Below are 21139 nucleotides of genomic sequence, written 5' to 3' on the forward strand. Positions count from 1 at the left end.
TGTTCTTGGAGAGTGTCCCTGGTCCCCAAGAGGTAGCATTCACTGAGACAACATTCTTGGGACAAAGGAGCCCACTGGTACCATTTCTTTCTTTCCCCCACCCTTCAGTGTAAATGCAGAGCCACCTGCAGAAGGCAGCTTGGCCCCAGCACTGGTTGCCTAGTCTGCTTGCTCCAGGTCCCACACCCCTGCATTCTGGCACAACTACCCTTCTTGGCCAAACCTGCCTCAGTCCCAGCATGGTGAAACCTTCCCTTAGAAGATCAGTGCAGGCCCCTACTTGCACCTTGTCCCTAAAGCCTGGAGATTTAAAAGTCAGCAGGCTAGGCTGGGCTAGAGTGCAAAAGGCAGTGATGTTTCTGGACAGAAGGCAAGCACACAACCCAGAGACAGTGTGGAAACAGCAATCTGAAGAACACCTGGTTCACACGGTGGGTTTGGGGGCTTGGATTATGCACTCTCAGGGAGCACATCCCTGAGAGCCGTGGACACAGAGATCCGTCTCTGGGGAATAAGGAGGGGCTGGTGCCATTGCCTCCCCCGTCCCTCAGCGTAAACACAGAACCACCTTCGGTAAATAGCCCACTGCCACCACTGTCCGCCTAACCTGTTTACAGCAGGTCCCACACCCTCGTCCTCTGCTGCTACTGCCCTTCTTGGTTAAGTGTGCCGAGTCCCACCATGGTGGATCCTTCCCCAAAAGACCAACAGAAACTCCTGCCCACACCGTGTCTCCTGACCAGAGAGTTCTGCAAGGCTTCAGTTCTAGTGGAAGTGGTATCAGGTCTTATTTAACAAGCAGACCAGATCACACCTAGTTAAAAGTCACCACATTTGGGCCAAGGCCTGAACACTGCCCACTGCAGGCAAGGAGAAACTTGTCAGACAACTGGCCTGAAGGATGGAGCATTCAAAACACAGCAGAGTTTATGCAACATGCACCAGAGACATTCCCTGAGGTGGCAGGCCCTGGACACTATAAGACCTATTCTTCATGAAGCCATTACTCTCAGGATCAAGAAACATAACGGGCTTATCTAACACAGAGAAGAAGACAGAAATTTAGAAAAAAAAAATCCCATGACAGAGGAATTCGTCCCAAGTGAAAAAACTAGGTCACACCAGAGATCTAAGTGAAACAAAGATAAGTAACATGCTTGAAGGAGAATTTAAAGCAACAATCATAAGAATATTTTCTGGGATTAATAAAAGAATGGAAGACTTCAGGGAGACCCTTAAAACAGAGTAAGAGATTTAAAAAATCAGAAATGAAAAATTCAATAACTAGGATTTAAAATACACTTGATGCAGTGAACACAAGGATGGAAGAAGCAAAAGAATGAATAAGTGATATGGAAGATAAAGTAATGGAAAATAATGAAGCTGAAAAAAAAGAATCATGGAATATGAGTAGAATTAGGGAATTCAGTAACTCCATCAAACATAATAGCATGTTATAGGAGATCCACAGAAGGAAAGAAAAGGGGACAGAACATTTATTTGAGGAAATAGTAGCTGAAAATTACCCTGATCTGGGGAAGGAAACAGACATCCAGATCCAGGAAGCACAGAGAAATCTGATCAAAATCAACAAAAGCAGGCCAATACCAAGCCATATTTTAGTTAAATGTGGAAAATCTAGTAATAAAGAAAAAAATTTAAAAGCAAGACAAAAGAAGTACTTCATTTATGAGGGAAAATACATAAGACTAGCTGGAGATTTATCAACAGAAACTTGGCAGGCCAAGAGAAAGTGGCATGTATATTCAACATGCTGAATGGGAGAAATCTGCAGCCAGGAAGTTTGATCCAGGAAAGCTATCATTCAGAATAGAAGGAGAAGTTAAGAGTTTCCCAGACAAACAAAAAGTAAGGCGTTAGAGACCACTAAAGCAGCCCTGCCAGAAATACATATGGGACTCTTTGAGTGGAAAGGAGAGACCAAAAGTGACAATGACAAGAAAGGATCAGAGAAAAATCTCCAGAAACAATGACAAAACAAGGAATAAATTGCACTCAATACATATCTATCAAAATTACTCTGAGTGTAAATGGACTAAAGTTTAAATCAAAAGACATAGGGTGTCAGAATGGATTTTAAAAAGCAAGATCCATCTATATGCTTCCAAAAAGAGACTCATTTTAGACTGAGAGACATCTGCAGATCGAAAGTGAGGGGCTGGAGAAACATTTATCATGCAAATGCATGTAGAAAGCCAGAGTATCAATATTTATATCACACAGACTGCACTTTAAACCAAATACTATAACAAGAGATAAAGAAGGGCACTATATCATAATAAAGGGGACAATCCAAAAAAAGATGTAACAATTGTAAATATTTATACACCCAATTTGGGAGCACCCAAATATATAAAACAATAACTAACCTAAAGGAACTCATTGATAATAATACAAAAATAGTAGGAGACTTTAAAATCCCACTTACAACAATAGACAGATCACCTAAGCAGAAAATCAACAAGGAAAAACTGACTTTGAATGACACACTAAATCAGATGAATTTAACAGATATATTAGGAACATTCCATCCTAAAGCAGCAGAATATGCATTCTTTTCAAGGGCACATGGGACATTCTTCAAAATAGGTCACATACTGTGTCACAAATCAGGCCTCAATGAATACAAAAAGACTGAGATCATACCAAGCATATATTCTGACCACAGAACTATGAAACTTGAAGTCACCCACAAGAAAAAAATTTGGAAAAACCACAAATACATGCAGGTTAAACAACATGCTACTAAGAAATGAATAGGTTAACCAGAAAAATGAAAGAAGAAATTTAAAAATACATTGAAACAAATGATAATGAAAACACAACAGCCAAAACCTTGGGATGTAGCAAAAGTTGTCCTTGGAGGGAAGTATATGGCAATATAGGACTGCCTTAAAAAGCAAGAAAATTTTGAGATAAAAAACCTAACCATATACCTAAAGGAGCTAGAAAAAGTACAACAATCCAAGCCTAAAGCCAGCAGAAGGGAAATAATAAAGATTAGAGCAAAAATAAATGATATAGAAACTTAAAAAGCAATAGAACAAATCAATGAAGCCAGGAGCTGGCTCTTTGAAAGAATTAATAAAAATTGATAATCCCCTAGCCAGAATTATCAAAAAGAAAATAGAAAGGATCCAAATAAGTGAAATCACAAATGAGAGACAAGAAAGAGTAACCAACACCACAGAAATACAAATAATTATGAGAGTATTATGAAAAATCATATGCCTATAAATAGAACAACTTGGAAGAAATGGATAAATTTCTAGAAACATATTAACTAGCAAAACTGAAACAGGAAGAAATAGAAAAACTTGAACAGACTCATAACAAGCAAAGAAATTGAATCAATAATAAGAAATCTCCCAAGAAAAGTCCAGGATCAGATGATTACACAGGGAAATTCTACTAAACACTTAAATAAATGTTAATACCTATTCTTCTCCAACTATTCCAAAAAATTAAAATGTAAAGGAAACTTCCAAATTCATTCTATGAGTCCAACATTACCCTGATACCAGATAAGACTACACAAAAAAAGAGAACTATGGCTCAATATCCCAGATGAACATGATGCAAAAATTCTCAATAAAAATACTAAAAAAAAAAAAATGGAATCCGTTAAATGCATTAAAAGAATCATTCACCACAATCAAGTGGGTTTATTCCTGGGCTACAAGAGTAGTTCAATATTCACCAATCAATGTGATATACTACATGAATAAAAGAAAGGATAAGAACCATATGATCATTTCAACAGATGCAGAAAATGCATTTGACAAAGTGCAACATCCATTCATGATAAAAATCCTCAACTAAGTAGGTTTAAAAAGAACATACCTACTCATAATAGAAGCCATATGTGAAACAACCACAGCAAATATCATAATCAATGAGGAAAAACTAAGAGCATCTCCTCTATGGTCAGGAACAAGACAGATGTCCACTCTCACCATTATTATTTAACACAGTAGTAAAACACCTAGCCACTGCAATCATAGAAAAAAAATAAATAAAAAGCATCCAAACTGGCAAGGAAAAAGCCAAACTTTCACTCTTTTTAGATGACATGATACTTTATATAGAAAACCTGAAATACTCAACCCAGAAATTGCTGGAACTGATACATTAATTCAGTAAAGTCACAGAATACAAAGTCATCATTCAGAAATCTGTTGCATTTCTATACACTAATAACAAGGCAACAGAAAGAGAAATCAAGGAATCAAACCCATTTATAATTGTACCAAAAACCATAAGATGCCTATTACCAAAGAGGTAATAGATCTGTACTCTGGAAACTATAAAACACATATTAAAAAGTGGAAAATGACACAAAGAAATGGGAAAACATTCCATGTTCATGGATTGGAAGAGCAGATATTATTAAAATAAAAACCGTATTACCCAAAGCAATCTACACATTTAATGCAATCCCTATCAAAATACCAACAGCATTGTTCACAGAGCTAGAACAAACAATACTAAAATCTGTTTGGAGCCACAAGAGCTTGAATGGCCAATACTACATTTTAAAAGGAAAGGAAAGCTGGAGGCATCACAATTCCAGACTTCAAGTTAAATTACAAAGCTGTAGTACTGGCACAAAAATAGACACATAAATCAATGGAACAGAATAGAAAATCCAGAAATAAATCCACAACTCTATGGTCAATTAATCTATGACAAAGCAGGAAATAATGTCCAATGGGAAAAAGACATTCTCTTCAATAAATAGTGTTGGGGAAACTGGACAGCCATGTGCAAAAGAATAAAACTGGACCACTTTCTTAAACCATACACAAAAATAAATTCAAAATGGATGAAAGACCTAAATGTGAGACCTGAAATGATAAAAAAATCCTAGAAGAAAGTATAGGCAGTAAACTCTCTGATATCTGCCATAGCAACTTTTTCCCAGATGTCTGTTGAGGCAAGCAAAATAAAAGCAAAAATAAATTATTGGGACTAAGTAAAAGAAAAAGCTTCTTCACAGTGAAAGAAACAATTAACAAAACTAAGAGGCAGCCTACAGAATGGAAAGAGATATATGAAAATGACATATCCTATAAAGGGTTAATATCCAAAATACATAAAGATCTTATACAGCTCAACACCCAAAAAAAACCCCCAAATAATCCAGTTAAGAAATGAACAGGAGACATGAATAGACATTTCTCCAAAGAAAACATACAGGTGGCTAACAAACACATGAAAAGATGCTCAACATCACTCATCATCAGAAATACAAATCAAAACTACTATTTCCTCACCCCTGTCAGAATGGCTAAAATGAACAACATAGGAAACATCAGATGTTGGTGAGGATGTGGAGAAAGGGGAAACCTATTATTTTGTTGATGGGAATTCAAACTGGTGCTGCCACTGTGGAAAACAGTATGGAGTGTTCTAAAAATTTACAGATAGAACTATGATCCAGCAGTTGCACTACTAGATATTTATCTAAAGAATACAAAAAGACTAATTGAAGGAATACATGCACCCTAACATTTACAGCAACATTATTTACAATAGCCAAATTATGGAAAGTACCCAAATGTCCATGGATTGATGAATGATTTAGAAGATATGGTGTGTATAAATACAATGGAATAGTACTGATACATCAAAAATAATAAAATCTTTCCATTTGCAATGACATTGGATGGTGCTAGAGACTATTATGCTAAGCGAAATAAGTCAGAGAAAGACATATACCATATGACTTTACTCAAATGTGGAATTTAAGATGTAAAATAAATGAACATAGAGTGGAAAAAAAGAGAGGAAAACCAAGAAACAGACATTAACTATAGAGAACAAACTGATGGTTACCAGAGGGGAGGTTGATGGGGGATGGGTTAGATAGGTGATGGGCATTAAGGAGGACACGTGTGATGAGCACTGGGGGGTGTATGTGGCTGTTGTATGAGTAAATTCTATACCTGAAACTAATGTTTGACTGTATATTGACTAACTGGAATTTAAATAAAAATTTAGCAAAAAAAGAAAATAATTCATTTTACAGTATCATCAAAAAGAATAAAACAATGAGGAATAAATTTAACAAAAGACGTGCAAGAGTTGTATTTGCTGAAAGGAAAGTATTGTTGAAAGAAATTAAAGAGGATGCAAATAAACGGTAAGACATCCTGCCTCAGTAAACCGAACAGGTAATATTGGTAAGATGTCCGTAATCCCCAAGGCAATACAGAGATTGAATACAACCCATATCAAAATCTCAAAGAGTTGTTTTGCAGAAATGTTAGAGCCAATCGTAAATGCATGTGTCCCTGCGAGGGACACAGATAGCCAAAACCATCTATCCGGAAGAAGAACAAAGTTGGAGGACTCGCACTTTCCAATTTCAAAACGTATTTCTGAGCTCCAGCGAGCGATCCCCAAAAGTGTGGTACTGACACAACGGTAGACATATAGGTCAACGATTAGGAAGTTAGAGTGAGAAACAAACCCACGGGTTTATGAATAGTTGGTACCGAACAAGGGTGCCCAGGCCACTCAATGTAGGAATGAGCAATGTCTTCCAGGTGTGGTGCTGGGAAAACTGGATATCCGCAGACACGAGAAAGAAGGTGGAGTCCAGGATAAAACCGAAATTGAACCCCCCAGATGGCTCACAAGCCTGAATGTAAACAGGAAACTATGAAACCCTTGGTATAAAACACAGCTGTAAAACCCGGTGGCTTTGGTTAGGCGAGGTTCCTTAAATACGGTGGCAGCCAAAGCACAGCCACAAAAAAAGGAGGAGGAGGAACAGAAGAGGAAGGAGGAGGGAGGAGGAGGAGGAGGGGTGGGAGGAGGGGGGAGGAGCCGGAGGAGAAAAACAAAGGATAAGTTGTACCCCAACCAAAGCAAATCTATTTGTGCACCAAAGGGCTCTGTCTAGAAACGGTCTGTTTCTAGACACTGTTACACAAGAGTTTCTTAAATGGGGTAGGAAAGGCATAGGCACACGAGAAGCAGGAGGAGGAGCGGGCAGGGAGGAGGAATAAGAGGGGGAGGACGGGGAGGAGGAGGAGGAGGACTTGGGGAGGGGGAGAAGGAGGAACAGTGTAGGCCGGGAAAGGCCGGAAACCCCTGCCCCAGGACGGGAGAAGCCTTTGCCAGGCACCTGGGCGACAAGGGCGTCTTCTTCCGGACGCCCAAAGAACACTTTGAACTCAGCCACAAAGAGGCGGACAGAGCCGGGCCGAGCACGGGAGCCGACAGACGTTCCTCCGAAGCGCGCGTGCAAGCGACCAGGAGGCCCATGGACAGCCGCTGCCCATCGGTGGCCGTTAGGGACGTGCACGTCCAAAGCCCTGGGAGGGGCGCCTGGGTGGCTCGGCGGGAGGAGCGTCTGGACTCTGGACCTCGGCTCAGGCCAGGCCTGTTCTCTGGGTTGCGAGACCCAGGCCCGCGTCAGGCTCCACGGTGGGCTCTGCGCCGGGCATGGAGCCTGCTTCAGCTTCTCCCCCTCTCTGTCGCCCTCTGCCCCTCCTCCGCTCCCTCTCTAAGAGGGCGGGGGCGGGGGGCGAGGTTGCCGTGAGATGCCACTTCGCCCCCCAGTAGGACGGCTCTTCTAGGCCCCAGAAAGACCAACCAAGCGGGAAATGACCAGTCTGGGCGAGGATGTGGAAGAACTGGGACCCTGGCCCACTGCTCCTGGGATGGGGGAGTGGTCCGGCTGCGGCGGGGAAGGTAGCCAGGGAATGACCCTAGGACCCCGCGAGCCCGCTCCTAGCTCCACAGGGCACGGCACGGGAAACAGGAGCTCAGACAGAACCTTGTAGGCGACCGTCCACTGCGGCGCAGTTCCCACGGGCCCGGAGGTGGACATCACCGCCAGGCCTGTCCGCTGAGGACCAGAGTCCACGACTCGTGGTCTCTCCGTGCTGTGGCCTCCTGTCCACAGCCATCAGAAGACACCAAGTGGGGGAGGAAGGGGGGTGCCGTGGGGAGCGTCTGCCCGCCAGCTGCGGGGCTTCCTTTTGGGGGCGGGGCCCACGCTGTGGAGCGAGATAGGGGTGACGGTCGCCCCTCACGTCGAGGGTCTGCTTGGGGCCACGAGGTCCTCCCCCGTCTGGGGTCTCTTGGGTAGGACGTCCCAGTGGGGCGGAAGGTGAGCCTCCATCTCCTCCGCGAGGCGTCGTGGGGGGTCGTGGGGGGGAGGGGCGGGTGGGGGGCAGGCTCCCACTCGCGCCATTTTTCGGCGGGCCCGAGCTCCCGGCAGGGGCCGATGGGAAAGCGGTGACCTCACCGGATCTACGTGTCCCGAAGTGTGTGGCCCCGGACCAATGATGGGGGTCGGTCCGTGGTCGCTAGGAGACGGCGGCGTAAGGGTCCGAGTCACGAGTCCCAACCCGGTGGTTGGAGATGTTGGGACTCGCTGAGCCCCGCCGAGCCCCGCTGAGCCCCGCCGATCTCCGCCGAGCGCCGCCGAGCCCCGCCGAAGCCGCTGAGCCTCGCCGAAGCCGCTGAGCCTCGCCGAAGCCGCTGAGCCCCCGCCGAGCCCCGCCGAAGCCGCTGAGCCCCGCCGAGCCCCGCTGAGCCCCGCCGAGCGCCGCCGAGCCCCGCCGAAGCCGCTGAGCCTCGCCGAAGCCGCCGAGCCCCGCCGAAGCCGCTGAGCCCCGCCGAAGCCGCTGAGCCCCGCCGAGCCCCGCCGAAGCCGCTGAGCCCCGCCGAGCCCCGCCGAAGCCGCTGAGCCCCGCCGAGCCCCGCCGAACCCCGCAGAGCACCGCCCACCTAGGCCCGTCGCCGAGCCCGAGCGCAGCCGAGGCCCAGCATGCCGGCCAAGAGGAGCCGTCGAGGGTCGTCCGGAGGCCAGAGGCAGGCCCGCTCCCGCACCGCCCGAGCCGAGCTGTCGTTCTCCGTGAGCCACGTGGAGCGCCTCCTGCGCGAGGGCCGCTACGCCCGGCGCCTGGGCTCGTCCGCGCCGGTCTTCCTAGCGGCCGTCATCCAGTACCTGACGGCCACGGTCCTGGAGCTGGCGGGCAACGAGGCCCGGAACTGCGGCAGGACGCGCATCACCCCGGAGCTCGTGGACATGGCGGTCCACAACAACGCGCTGCTGCTCAGCCGCTTCTTCGAGTCCACCACCATCTCCCAGGTGGCCCCGCCCCATGACTAGCTGCCGCCCCACGCCACCCGGCCGCCCGCTCGGCCCCCGCCCGCCCCAGCCGGGCCTGCTCCCCGCTGCGGCGGCCCGGGGCGGGCTGGGGCCTCGGGCCCAGCGCCTCGAAGTCCCCCCAAGGGGCTCAAGAAACCCGTGTGTCCAAGCAATAAAAGCCAAGGAAAGAAACCTGCGCGCCTGTGTGTGTGTTCGCGCGTGCGGGCGCTTCGGTCACTCGGTGGGCCACGTGCTTCGGGGATGTCCCCCGAAGGACAGACCCCCAGGCAGGGGGGTGGGGGGGTTCGGAAGAGCCGTTTCTCTCAGGGACGGTGCACGGGCGTGGCCCCGGGTGGGACAGGCTGGATGGGGGTGCGGGGGGGGGCGCTGGCGCCCCCGAGACCCCCACATGAGTGCCGAGCAAGCCAGAGCCCGGGACCATCCCGGGAAGGACGGGGTTCCTGGGGCCGCAGCTCAAGACCAGGACCGCGGCGTCGTGGAGGGGACAACGTGCCAGGGCGACCCCCCGGGGATGGGGCCGAAGGGTGGACACACCTGTCGGCGTGGACTCTGGTAGGGCAGGGGCTTGGTCCGGAAGGTTGAGGAGGGACGGTGCAGGGGTGACGGGCGGGGAGGGGGTGGGTTGGCCACCGCGAAGCGTGCAGACTTGGCGGGGTGGACACACTTGGGGCGGCGGGCGGGGAGCAGGGACTCGGCCCTCGCGAACCATGCGGACTTGGCCTTCGGGCCACGTGGCGCCGCGGCTTGAGTTCTGCTCGGCTTCCGTTTAGGGACGCTAGGGGACGCCCGTGCTAGCAACCCGGGCCAGCAGGCTGTCGCCTGGCAACAGCCGGCCCCTGGCCAGGCCCCGCCCCAGGACTGACGATTTGCATAGACAAAGCCCCCCCCCCCCCGTGAGGCCTCTGGAGGCCGATCCCGCGCTTTTCCTAGCGCCGGCGCGGCAGGTGTTTTACTGAAACTTTAATTTCTTCATTGTTATAATAAGAGCAGATGAGACTGAGTGTTCAGTGTGGTATGTTCATAGACTGTTATAATGACGACATAACACCTGTCCTCCAGTTTAGATCATGATTAGAAGAATTAAGGAGCAATTAAATATATAAAGTATTATATGCATACATGTGTGTATTATTATTTTAAAATTATAAAAATATAGTGCTAAAATAAGAATTTACTTATTTATTTAAGAAAGATTCCCCTTTCTCTACATCCTCTCCAACACATGTTGTTTATTGTCTTGTTAATTTTGGCCATTCTAATTTCTGTGAGGTCTTATGTCAATGTGGTTTGGATTTGAAACTCCCTGATGGCTAATGATGATGAACTTTTTTTTATGTGTCTGTTAGCCATTTGTATGTCTTCATTGGAGAAGTGTCTGTTCATGTCTTCTGCCCATTTTTCGACATGATTATCTGTTTTGTGTGTGTTGAGCTTGAGGAGTTCTTTACAGATCCTGGATATCAACCTTTTGTCTGTACTGTCATTTGTTTTTGTTGTTGTTGTTTACAAATATTAATTTATTTAATCTTCACAGTGATCTAGCTCATTTTACAGATAAGAATACTGAATTACAGGAAATAAATCACTTTCCCAAGGTATAGTGCTAATAAATGGCATAGCCATGATTCAAACCCAGGTAGTCTGACTCCAGTGTCTAAACTCTGTATTTTTTTAAAATTTTTTCAGTTTATTTATTTTTAGAAAAACAGTATTGCATGCAAAACAGTATTTGCATGCAATCCGTTCCCTCTATAATACCCACCACCTGGTACCCCAACCTCCCACCCCCCCCCCGCCCCTTCAAACCCCTCAGATTGTTTTTCAGAGTCCATAGTCTCTCATGGTTCACCTCCCCTTCCAATTTCCCCCAACTCCCTTCTCCTCTCTAACTCCCCATGTCCTCCATGCTATTTGTTATGCTTCACAAATAACTGAAACCATATGATAATTGACTCTCCCTGCTTGACTTATTTCACTCAGCATAATCTCTTAACCATTCTACATTGAGTGGCTATATAGGCATACTTCACTGTTGTTGTAATTTGCAGCTAACTGGGGCACCTGTGTGGCTCAGTAGGCGGAGCATCTGTCTTCAGCTCAGGTCATCCTACCCATGGTCCTGCTCAGTGGGGAGCCTGCTTCTCCCTCTCCCTGTTGTTCTGCCTACTTATTCTCTCTGTCTGTCAAATAAATAAATAAAATCTTTTAAAAAATAATAATTTATAATTAACTAATGATGAAAGATATTGAGCACATTTCAGTTTTCCAAGAGAGTGATGTTAAAATATCCAGCATGATTATAATTTTTCTGATATCTAAATAACCATTCCTGGAGTGCCTAGGTGGTTCAGTGGATTAAGCCTCTACTTCTGCTCAGGTCATGATCTCACGGTCTTGGGATGGAGCCCCTCATCGGGCTCTCTGCTCAGCAGGGAGCCTGCTTCCTCCTCTCTCTCTGCCTGCCTTTCTGCCTACTTAAATCTCTGTCAAATAAATAAATAAAATCATTTAAAAAAAAAAGAAGAAGAACCATTCCAGCTTCCCTATGCCTTCTCTCTTTATGGCATATATTTATACATCCTTTCACTTTTGATTTTTCTGTTTTTATATTTGAAGAGCATCTCTTTTAAAAATCTTATTCTATTTTAATAACACTTAAAATGAGATCTATTCTCTTAATACTTTTTTTAGTATACATTATTGTGGACTATAGGTACAATGTTGTTTGTCAAGTCTCTAGAACTTATTAGTATTGCTTATTTGAAACTTTATGCCCATTGATTAGTGACTTTCTATTTTGTCCTCCCCTCAGGCCCTGGCAACTACCATTGCACTCTCTGATTCTATGAATTTGACTATTTTAGAAACATCATAAAAGTGTAATTGTGGGGGTGCCTGGGTTGCTCAGTGGGTTAAAGCATCTGCTTTCGGCTCAGGTCATGATCCCAGGGTCCTGGGATTGAGCCCCACATCGGGCTCTCTGCTTGACGGGGTGCCTGCTTCCCCTATCCCCCGCCTGTCTCTCTGCCTTGTGATATCTGTCTGTCAAATAAATAAATAAATTTTTTTAAAGTGTAATTGTGCAGGATTATGAATACCAGCTATGGCTATGTGATCAGTTACAGAAACAGGGATTGTAATTGACATGAGCATTTTTTCCTTCATTTATTATCGGTATGTTTTTCAGTTTGCGTGCATAAAGTATCTGTTTTCGGGGCACCTGGGTGGCTCAGAGGGTTAAGGCCTCTGCCTTCTGCTCGGGTTATGATCTCAGGGTCCTGAGATCGAGCCCCGAATTGGGCTCTCTACTCAGCAGGGAGCCTGCTACCCTTCCTCTGTCTCTGCCTGCCTCTGCCTACTTGTGATCTCTGTCTGTCAAATAAATAAATAATCTTTTAAAAAAATCTGTTTTCTTCCCTCTTTTATCCTCTTATTATATAATATAGGGAACACTGAATTTATATCATAGTATTTAAGTATTCTTTTTTCTTAAAGATTTTATTTATTTGACAGAGAGAGAGAGGACAAGTAGGCAGAGCAGCAGGTAGAGGGAGAGTGGAAGCAGGCTCTCCACTGAGCAGAGAGCCCAATGTGGGACTCTATCCCAGGACCCTGAGATCATAACCTGAGCCAAAGGCAGCCGCTTAACTGATTGAGCCACCAAGGCACCCAGTATTTAAGTATTCTTAACTTTACATCATAGTATTTAAGTTTCAGGATGTCAAGGAAAAAAGTAAATTTTACTTGCGTGTAACGTGCGGACCAAGAATCTTTGTAAATGTAGTACTTTGAAACGGGTTGCTGTCCTGCTCTTGGGAAACAAAGACGCGGTCCGGCATAGGCACGTGCACGCGATACGAAAGAACCATGCTGATTTTACACATTTGTGTTAAGGCAGAGTTGCAGAGAGATCCCTACTACAAATAAAAGTCGTCCCGTGGGCTAGGCATACCTCTGGGGCTAGAACCTAGAACCGGAACGGTGAATTCCAAGGCACATCGGGCCCACCTGTGTTAGAACGCGCCCCCGCCCCTTGCACGGGACCCAGCGGCCTTGCAGCTGAGAGGTCCACGTGGCAGAGGGTCTCTGTAGACTCCTGGGCTGGCACGGCCTGAGGACTAACACACACTGTCTGTGTCAAAGGGATGACTAGCTCATGGACCTGAAAGACAGCCACCTGTTTTTCTCCTTTCTGCTTCCTGATTATGTGGAGAAGCTGTTCCCATGTTACAGATGGAAGGAAAGCTAAACCCCACGCTAGGAGCATCCGAAGGGCTTTCTTATGGACCTGGGGCCGTAGCCACAACCGCTTAGGGCGTCAAATCATCCCGAAGAATAGGTGTGGGGCGGACGAAACAAAGAACTTGGTTGGCCACTTGGATTGACACTGATCTGTGCTAAGAAATCCAATCACGATTTAAAAAAAAAAAAAAAATCCTATAGCTTACGTACTGGGCGCTGTGCAAAATCCAGTCCTCACTTTGCAACAAAGATGTAGGGGGCGGGGCGTCAGGTGGAAGAAGAGGTAAGGGATAAAGGGGGTTCTGACTTGTTTTTTGGTTTGGTTTTTTTTTTGTTGTTTGTTGTTGTTGGTTGGTTGGTTTTTGGTAAAGATTTTTTGTTTATTTGCTTGAGCGAGAAAGAGAGTGTGCAGGCATGAGAGGGGAGAAGGTCAGAGGGCGAAGCAGACTCCCCGCAGAGGTGGGAGCCGGATGCGGCGCTCGATCCCAGGACTCGATCCCGGGATCATGACCCGAGCCGAAGGCAGTCGCCTAAGCAGCTGAGCCACCCAGGCGACCCAGGGGGTTCTTATTTGTCTGTGGGCAGTCTGGGGGAAGAGAGCCATGTCCTCCATGGATCCTGCCACGTGGTTTCCCTCCCACCGTCTCGGCAGTAAGTTCTGGGACCACAGGTAACTTGTAATCAACTTAAAGCCTCAGGAGGCAAGCGGAGTAAGAGCAAGGCAGAACTGCGAGGATTCCTGTCTTTTATTCGGACCCCCTTCCCTTCCCCCCCGCCCCCCCCCCCCCCCCCCCCCCGCCCCGCCCCTCGGCCCAAAGGCCAGGGCAGATGCACGAAGTTCTGCCACGAGCCCAAAGTCCCTTGGTCGAAGTGATTCATCAGATGCCCTGTCCCGAGGGGGAGACGGCTTCTTGCAGGACGAGGTGAAGGAGGTGATTCTGCTCAGCAGTCAAGAGCGGCCACATCTCCACCTGCAGCGACTTGACGGCTTCCGTGTCCTTTTCGTGGGTAGCCATGACCAAGGACTGGAGCAGCAGGAACAGCTCCTCGGGAAGCTGGCCCCCGCTCTCCTGCCCGTGGCTGTCGAAAGCCTCCCAGGAGTACTTCTCCAGGGTGTGGGCATGCTCCGGCAGCAGCTTGGCGGGCGGCGGTTGCAGGAGCAGCAGCAGCAGCACGCGGGACACCTCGCAGCGGACCAACACGTCCGCGAAGGCTCCGAGCGTGGCGGGAGAGGAAGCGCCGGGCGCGGAGGCGGCGCTGGGAGGGAGCAGCGCGGCGGGCACGGCCAAGGCGGCGCCGGGGCCCGCCTGCTGCCCCGGGGGCGGCGGCGGCGGCGGGGGCGGCGGCGGCGGCTGCACCGGGTGGCTGCCGTGCTCCCGCGCCAGGCGCTGCATGCGCGTGAAGACGGCCAGGGCGCCGTTGTAGTCGCGCGCCAGCAGCTGGCAGGAGGCGGCGTCGCCGAGCGCCTGCAGCGCGGCCAGGGGCAGCTGCGGGAGCTGCAGCTGGGCGGCGCGCTGGAAGTGGCCGGCGGCGGCGGCCGGCTGGCCCAGGTCGCGCAGGGCGGCGGCCAGCTCGAGGCAGAGGGCGGCGGCGGCGGCCGGCTGGCCCAGCTCGAGGTGCAGGCGCACGGCGGCGCCCAGAGCGCTGGCTGCGGCCTGCAGCGGCTCCCCGTAGGCGGCCGGGCAGACGAGCCGCTGGCGCGCGTCGCGCTCCTGCCGCAGAAAGAGTCGGGCGGCCTCGGTCAGCGCCAGCGCCTCCCCGGGCCCGTGGAAGAGCGCCTGCTGGCAGCGCGCCACGGCCAGCTGGCACCAGGCCGCGTAGGGCAGGCACTCCTGGGCACGCAGCTCGCGGCCCAACTGGCCAAACTGCTCGCCCGCCTCCGCCACGTTCGGCTTCCGCAGGAACCGCTTCTTCAGCTTGTTGGACACCTGGCGGTAGCGGGCCAGGAAGTCCCCAGCCTCGGGCCCGGGGCCCGCGCCGCCGCCCAGGCCGGCCGCGGACGCCGCCATGTTCGTCGCCTGCTCTCTGACGCAGTCGGTGGGGCGCGGCGGCGCCTGGAGGCGACGTGCCCTGCGAGCCGCTCGCTCGGTCGAGGTGAGGCGGGGGTGCGGGGGGTGGGGGAGGAGGCCGCACTAAACCGCGCGTGCGCGCGCGCCGCCCTGCCGCGCCGGCGCTAGGAAAAGCGCGGGATCGGCCGCCAGAGAGGCCTCACGGGGGGGGGGGGGGGGGGGGGCGTTGTCTATGCAAATCGTCAGTCCTGGGGCGGGGCCTGGCCAGGGGCCGGCTGTTGCCAGGCGACAGCCTGCTGGCCCGGGTTGCTAGCACGGGCGTCCCCTAGCGTCCCTAAACGGAAGCCGAGCAGAACTCAAGCCCGCGGCGCCACGTGGCCCGAAGGCCAAGTCCGCATGGTTCGCGAGGGCCGAGTCCCTGCTCCCCGCCCGCCGCCCCAAGTGTGTCCACCCCCGCCAAGTCTGCACGCTTCGCGGTGGCCAACCCACCCCCTCCCCGCCCGTCACCCCTGCACCGTCCCTCCTCAACCTTCCGGACCAAGCCCCTGCCCTACCAGAGTCCACGCCGACAGGTGTGTCCACCCTTCGGCCCCATCCCCGGGGGGTCGCCCTGGCACGTTGTCCCCTCCACGACGCCGCGGTCCTGGTCTTGAGCTGCGGCCCCAGGAACCCCGTCCTTCCCGGGATGGTCCCGGGCTCTGGCTTGCTCGGCACTCATGTGGGGGTCTCGGGGGCGCCAGCGCCCCCCCCCGCACCCCCATCCAGCCTGTCCCACCCGGGGCCACGCCCGTGCACCGTCCCTGAGAGAAACGGCTCTTCCGACCCCCCCCCCCCCACCCCCCTGCCTGGGGGTCTGTCCTTCGGGGGACATCCCCGAAGCACGTGGCCCACCGAGTGACCGAAGACCGAAAGAAGCGCCCGCACGCGCGAACACACACACAGGCGCGCAGGTTTCTTTCCTTGGCTTTTATTGCTTGGACACACGGGTTTCTTGAGCCCCTTGGGGGGACTTCGAGGCGCTGGGGCCCGAGGCCCCAGCCCTCCCCCCGGGCCGCCGCAGCGGGGAGCAGGCCCGGCTGGGGCGGGGCGGGCGGCCGAGCGGCCGGGGTGGCGTGGGGGCGGCAGCTAGTCATGGGGCGGGGCCACCTGGGAGATGGTGGTGGTGGACTCGAAGAAGCGGCTGAGCAGCGCGTTGTTGTGGACCGCCATGTCCACGAGCTCCGGGGTGATGCGCGTCCTGCCCGCAGTTTCCGGGCCCTCGTTGCCCCCGCCAGCTCCAGGACCGTGGCCGTCAGGTACTGGATGACGGCCGCTAGGAAGACCGGCGCGGACGAGCCCAGGCCGCGCCGGGCGTAGCGGCCCTCGCGCAGGAGGCGCTCCACGTTGGCTCACGGAGAACGACAGCTCGGCTCGGGCGGTGCGGGGAGCGGGCCTGCCTCTGGCCTCCGGACGACCCTCGACGGCTCCTCTTGGCCGGCATGGCTGGGCCTCGGCTGCGCTCGGGCTCGGCGACGGGCCTAGGTGTGGGCGGTGCTTCTGCGGGGTTTCGGCGGGGCTCGGCGGCGGGATAAGGGGGGGGCTCAGCGGCTTCGGCGGCGGGGCTCGGAGCGGGGCTCAGCGGCTTCGGCGGGGCTCGGCGGGGCTCAGCGGCTTCGGCGGGGCTCAGCGGCTTCGGCGGGGCTCGGCGGGGGAGTCGGGGCGGCTTCGGCGAGGCTCAGCGGCTTCGGCGGGGCTCAGGGCGGCGCTCTCGGCGGGGCTTCGGCGGGGCTCGGCGGGGCTCAGCGGCTTCGGCGGGGCTCGGCGGGGGCTCAGCGGGCTTCGGCGAGGCTCAGCGGCTTCGGCGAGGCTCAGCGGCTTTCGGCGGGGCTCGGCGGCGCTCGGCGGAGATCGGCGGGGCTCAGCGGGGCTCGGCGGGGCTCAGCGAGTCCCAACATCTCCAACCACCGGGTTGGGACTCGTGACTCGGACCCTTACGCCGCCGTCTCCTAGCGACCACGGACCGACCCCCATCATTGGTCCGGGGCCACACACTTCGGGACACGTAGATCCGGTGAGGTCACCGCTTTCCCATCGGCCCCTGCCGGGAGCTCGGGCCCGCCGAAAAATGGCGCGAGTGGGAGCCTGCCCCCCCCCCCCCCCCCCCCCCCACGACCCCCCACGACGCCTCGCGGAGGAGATGGAGGCTCACCTTCCGCCCCACTGGGACGTCCTACCCAAGAGACCCCAGACGGGGGAGGACCTCGTGGCCCCAAGCAGACCCTCGACGTGAGGGGCGACCGTCACCCCTATCTCGCTCCACAGCGTGGGCCCCGCCCCCAAAAGGAAGCCCCGCAGCTGGCGGGCAGACGCTCCCCACGGCACCCCCCTTCCTCCCCCACTTGGTGTCTTCTGATGGCTGTGGACAGGAGGCCACAGCACGGAGAGACCACGAGTCGTGGACTCTGGTCCTCAGCGGACAGGCCTGGCGGTGATGTCCACCTCCGGGCCCGTGGGAACTGCGCCGCAGTGGACGGTCGCCTACAAGGTTCTGTCTGAGCTCCTGTTTCCCGTGCCGTGCCCTGTGGAGCTAGGAGCGGGCTCGCGGGGTCCTAGGGTCATTCCCTGGCTACCTTCCCCGCCGCAGCCGGACCACTCCCCCCATCCCAGGAGCAGTGGGCCAGGGTCCCAGTTTCTTCCACATCCTCGCCCAGACTGGTCATTTCCCGCTTGGTTGGTCTTTCTGGGGCCTAGAAGAGCCGTCCTACTGGGGGGCGAAGTGGCATCTCACGGCAACCTCGCCCCCCCCGCCCCCGCCCTTAGAGAGGGAGCGGAGGAGGGGCAGAGGGCGACAGAGAGGGGGAGAAGCTGAAGCAGGCTCCATGCCCGGCGCAGAGCCCACCGTGGAGCCTGACGCGGCGGGCCTGGGTCTCGCAACCCCAGAGAACAGGCCTGGCCTGAGCCGAGGTCCAGAGTCCAGACGCTCCTCCCGCCGAGCCACCCAGGCGCCCCTCCCAGGGCTTTGGACGTGCACGTCCCTAACGGCCACCGATGGGCAGCGGCTGTCCATGGGCCTCCTGGTCGCTTGAACGCGCGCTTCGGAGGAACGTTCTGTCGGCTCTCCCGTGCTCGGCCCGGCTCTGTCCGCCTCTTTGTGGCTGAGTTCAAAGTGTTCTTTGGGCGTCCGGAAGAAGACGCCCTTGTCGCCCAGGTGCCTGGCAAAGGCTTCTCCCGTCCTGGGGCAGGGGTTTCCGGCCTTTCCCGGCCTACACTGTTCCTCCTTCTCCCCCTCCCCAAGTCCTCCTCCTCCTCCTCCCCCTTCCCTCCTCTCTTTCTTCCTGCTCCCCCTCCTCTCTCATCCCCCTCTTCTTCTCCCCCCTCCTCCTCCCCTCCCTCACACCCTCCCCATCTTCCTCTCCTCCTCCTCCTCCTCCTCCTCCTCCTCCCTCCTCTTCCTCTTTTGTGGCTGTGCTTTACTGCCATATTAGGGAACTCTGTTGGTTAACTTTTTCTGTCGATTTTGCTATGCCATGGTACTCAGTTATTTTGTAAAACACTTTCCTAGGTATTTCTGAAGTATTTTTAGTAGAGATTAACATTTAAATTAGTAGAATTTCACCCTCTCCCCTGTAGCCAATAAAATGTGAATAAATAAATAAATAACATTTCAGTAAGACAGATTATGTCCCATAAAGTTGGTGATTCTCATCCGATCAGTTGAAGGCCTTACTTAGAAAAAACTGTCCTTCCGCAAAGAAAAGATTTTGTTATCAGCTTTCTTTGGACCTGAACTGCAACATCAACCCTTTTCTAAGTCTCTAGCATAGTGGCCTAGCCTGAAAATTGGAGCTTGCCATCCTCCACAATACTATGAACCAATTCCTCATAATGTCTCTTTTTCTCTCTCTCTTTGTACACAAATGCACAAACATACATTCCATTGTTTCAGTGTCTTTCAAGAATCTTGAGTTATACAGATTTTGGTACTAAGAGAGGCTCTAGAGCAACATAATCTTAAGAATAAATTTTCTAATTTGGTTCTGGCATTTCTGTAAATGGTTCTGAAGTCTGATTAGGTTTAAAGTTACTAATGAGTCTATTGCAAGTAGGAAAGAGAACACTGATGGTCCATGACATGATATCCAATAGAGATATACAAAATATCACCACTGGATATTAGTAATCAAACACTAATAAGAGGCAAGTTTCTGGGTGACTATGTACATTTAGAACATTTTTGTCAAACTAATGAACACAATGGGTTGGCAGTGTAAAGTAAGTAGACAAACTGGGTAATAAATGAATGAGCTCTGGAATTCAAATTCCCAACTCAAGTGTCACATAATTGACCTGAAAGCTTCTCCATCTGTGCTGAAGGGAACTTTATTTCACATAGCCACAGAGGTGACTGAAAACGAAACCCAGCAACTCATATTGGGAGTGACTGTGTTGCAATGAAAATTGAATTCCCAAACTTGAAGAATGTTAACTGTTAAAGTGTGGGTAAAAATTGAAATGGAGGTATATAGGAAAACCTTGACGAAGCTGGGGATTTTGAACCCCTAGTTTCGGATGTCTTCCTTGCCAATAGAAACACCCTCTCTACCCCTGTCTGAGATTAAACCTGCATCACTCTGGGGAAAAGTGTAATAGCCTTTCTTGAGGTACTTGCCTTACAAGAACACTGCCATTTATCACAGGACCTCCATCACCCCTTTCGGTTTCTAGACCTATAACTACACTCAAGTCCCAGCAAGCCCTACAGGTGAGGCACAAAGTGTGATCCATGAGGAGGTGTGCTACACTCCAAAGAACTACTTGATTTTTCTAATTTATACAGACAAATCTGGGGAGTGTGTGTGGGAATGGATATTAAGACTGTGGGTGGGGAGCCTGGGTGGCTCAGTAGGTTAAAGCCTCTGTCTTCAGCTCAGGTCATGATCTCAGGGTCCTGGGATCAAGCCCCACATGGGGCTCTCTGCTTGGCAGCGAGCCTGCTTTCCCCTCTTTCTCTCTGCCTGCCTCTCTGCCTACTTGTGATCTCTGTCTGTCAAATAAATAAAATCTCTTTAAAAAAAAAAAAAAAGACTGTGGGTAATGGTGGAAGAAACATAAAGTTGAATTAAGCCAAACACATTGATATGGGCCCACTAGGCAGTGATTCTGTATTCAGTACTGCAGCTTGTGGAATTAAAAAAAAAAAAGGGGGCTCTAGCACTTTGTTTGGTTATTTGCCAAAAAGTGACCCATGGTAAATTAACCTGAAATATTATATCTGCCTTGGTATACTATAGAAGGAAGGATTCAGAAGCTTAAATGACTTTGCAATATGGTGTGGATTTGTCATTTAACATCTACTCATCCACCTTTGGAAGATTTAGAGGACACACCTTTCATCATGACTGTGGGAAATAAAATTGTGAAGGGAGCCCCAGTATATTTGAGGGGCTATCATGAACACTTGTATCTGTAGGCCAGGACTTAACAGTGTAAATTGCTGCCTCTGAATTGGGAAATCAAAATGCAATAGGAGTAAATAGACCCCGGGGTGGCAGGCTCTCAATAGCCAAAGGCAAAATAGGTTACTATAATGGACAGCAGATGAAACAGCAATCAAAATAGTCTGATTCTTGGAAATCTAGGTTGGTTAGTTGATCACAGTGTTCCTAGAAGTGGATAGAAGATGCATTATTTAGTTAGGGTTACCATAACAAAATACCACAGATTGGATGACTGAAACAGCAGAAATTTATATTCT

At 51.3% G+C, this 21139-nt stretch overlaps 3 protein-coding genes and 1 pseudogene across 3 annotated transcripts in view; 2 read left to right on the forward strand and 2 right to left on the reverse strand.

Annotated features, from left to right (window-relative positions):
- Positions 1 to 8715: 8715 nt before the first annotated feature.
- LOC123388498 (histone H2A-Bbd type 2/3-like) lies at positions 8716 to 9154 on the forward strand. The gene has a single exon (XM_045068216.1). The coding sequence runs from the start codon at positions 8810 to 8812 to the stop codon at positions 9152 to 9154; it is 345 nt and encodes a 114-aa protein (XP_044924151.1). The 5' UTR covers positions 8716 to 8809.
- Positions 9155 to 14166: 5012 nt separating this feature from the next.
- Positions 14167 to 15405, reverse strand: LOC106004362 (40-kDa huntingtin-associated protein). The gene has a single exon (XM_045068093.1). It carries the CDS (start codon positions 15403 to 15405, stop codon positions 14275 to 14277), a length of 1131 nt encoding a protein of 376 aa, XP_044924028.1. The 3' UTR covers positions 14167 to 14274.
- Positions 15388 to 21139, forward strand: part of CLIC2 (chloride intracellular channel 2) — a 37188-nt gene continuing 31436 nt past the window's right edge. Inside the window, exon 1 of the mRNA XM_045068094.1 lies at positions 15388 to 15490. Coding sequence (XP_044924029.1) covers positions 15404 to 15490 — 87 coding nt within the window. The 5' untranslated portion in view covers positions 15388 to 15403. The remainder of the gene's footprint in view (positions 15491 to 21139) is intronic.
- LOC123388472 lies at positions 16531 to 16885 on the reverse strand (annotated as a pseudogene).

Source organism: Mustela putorius, unplaced genomic scaffold, assembly GCF_011764305.1.
Source record: "Mustela putorius furo isolate JIRA1106 unplaced genomic scaffold, ASM1176430v1.1 tig00003899_pilon_pilon_pilon, whole genome shotgun sequence".
NCBI lineage: Eukaryota > Metazoa > Chordata > Mammalia > Carnivora > Mustelidae > Mustela > Mustela putorius.

Coding starts and splice junctions, on each gene's coding strand:
- LOC106004362 (XM_045068093.1), bottom strand. CDS start 15,405: ATGGCGGCGTCCGCGGCCGGCCTGGGCGGCGGCGCGGGCCCCGGGCCC.
- LOC123388498 (XM_045068216.1), top strand. CDS start 8,810: ATGCCGGCCAAGAGGAGCCGTCGAGGGTCGTCCGGAGGCCAGAGGCAG.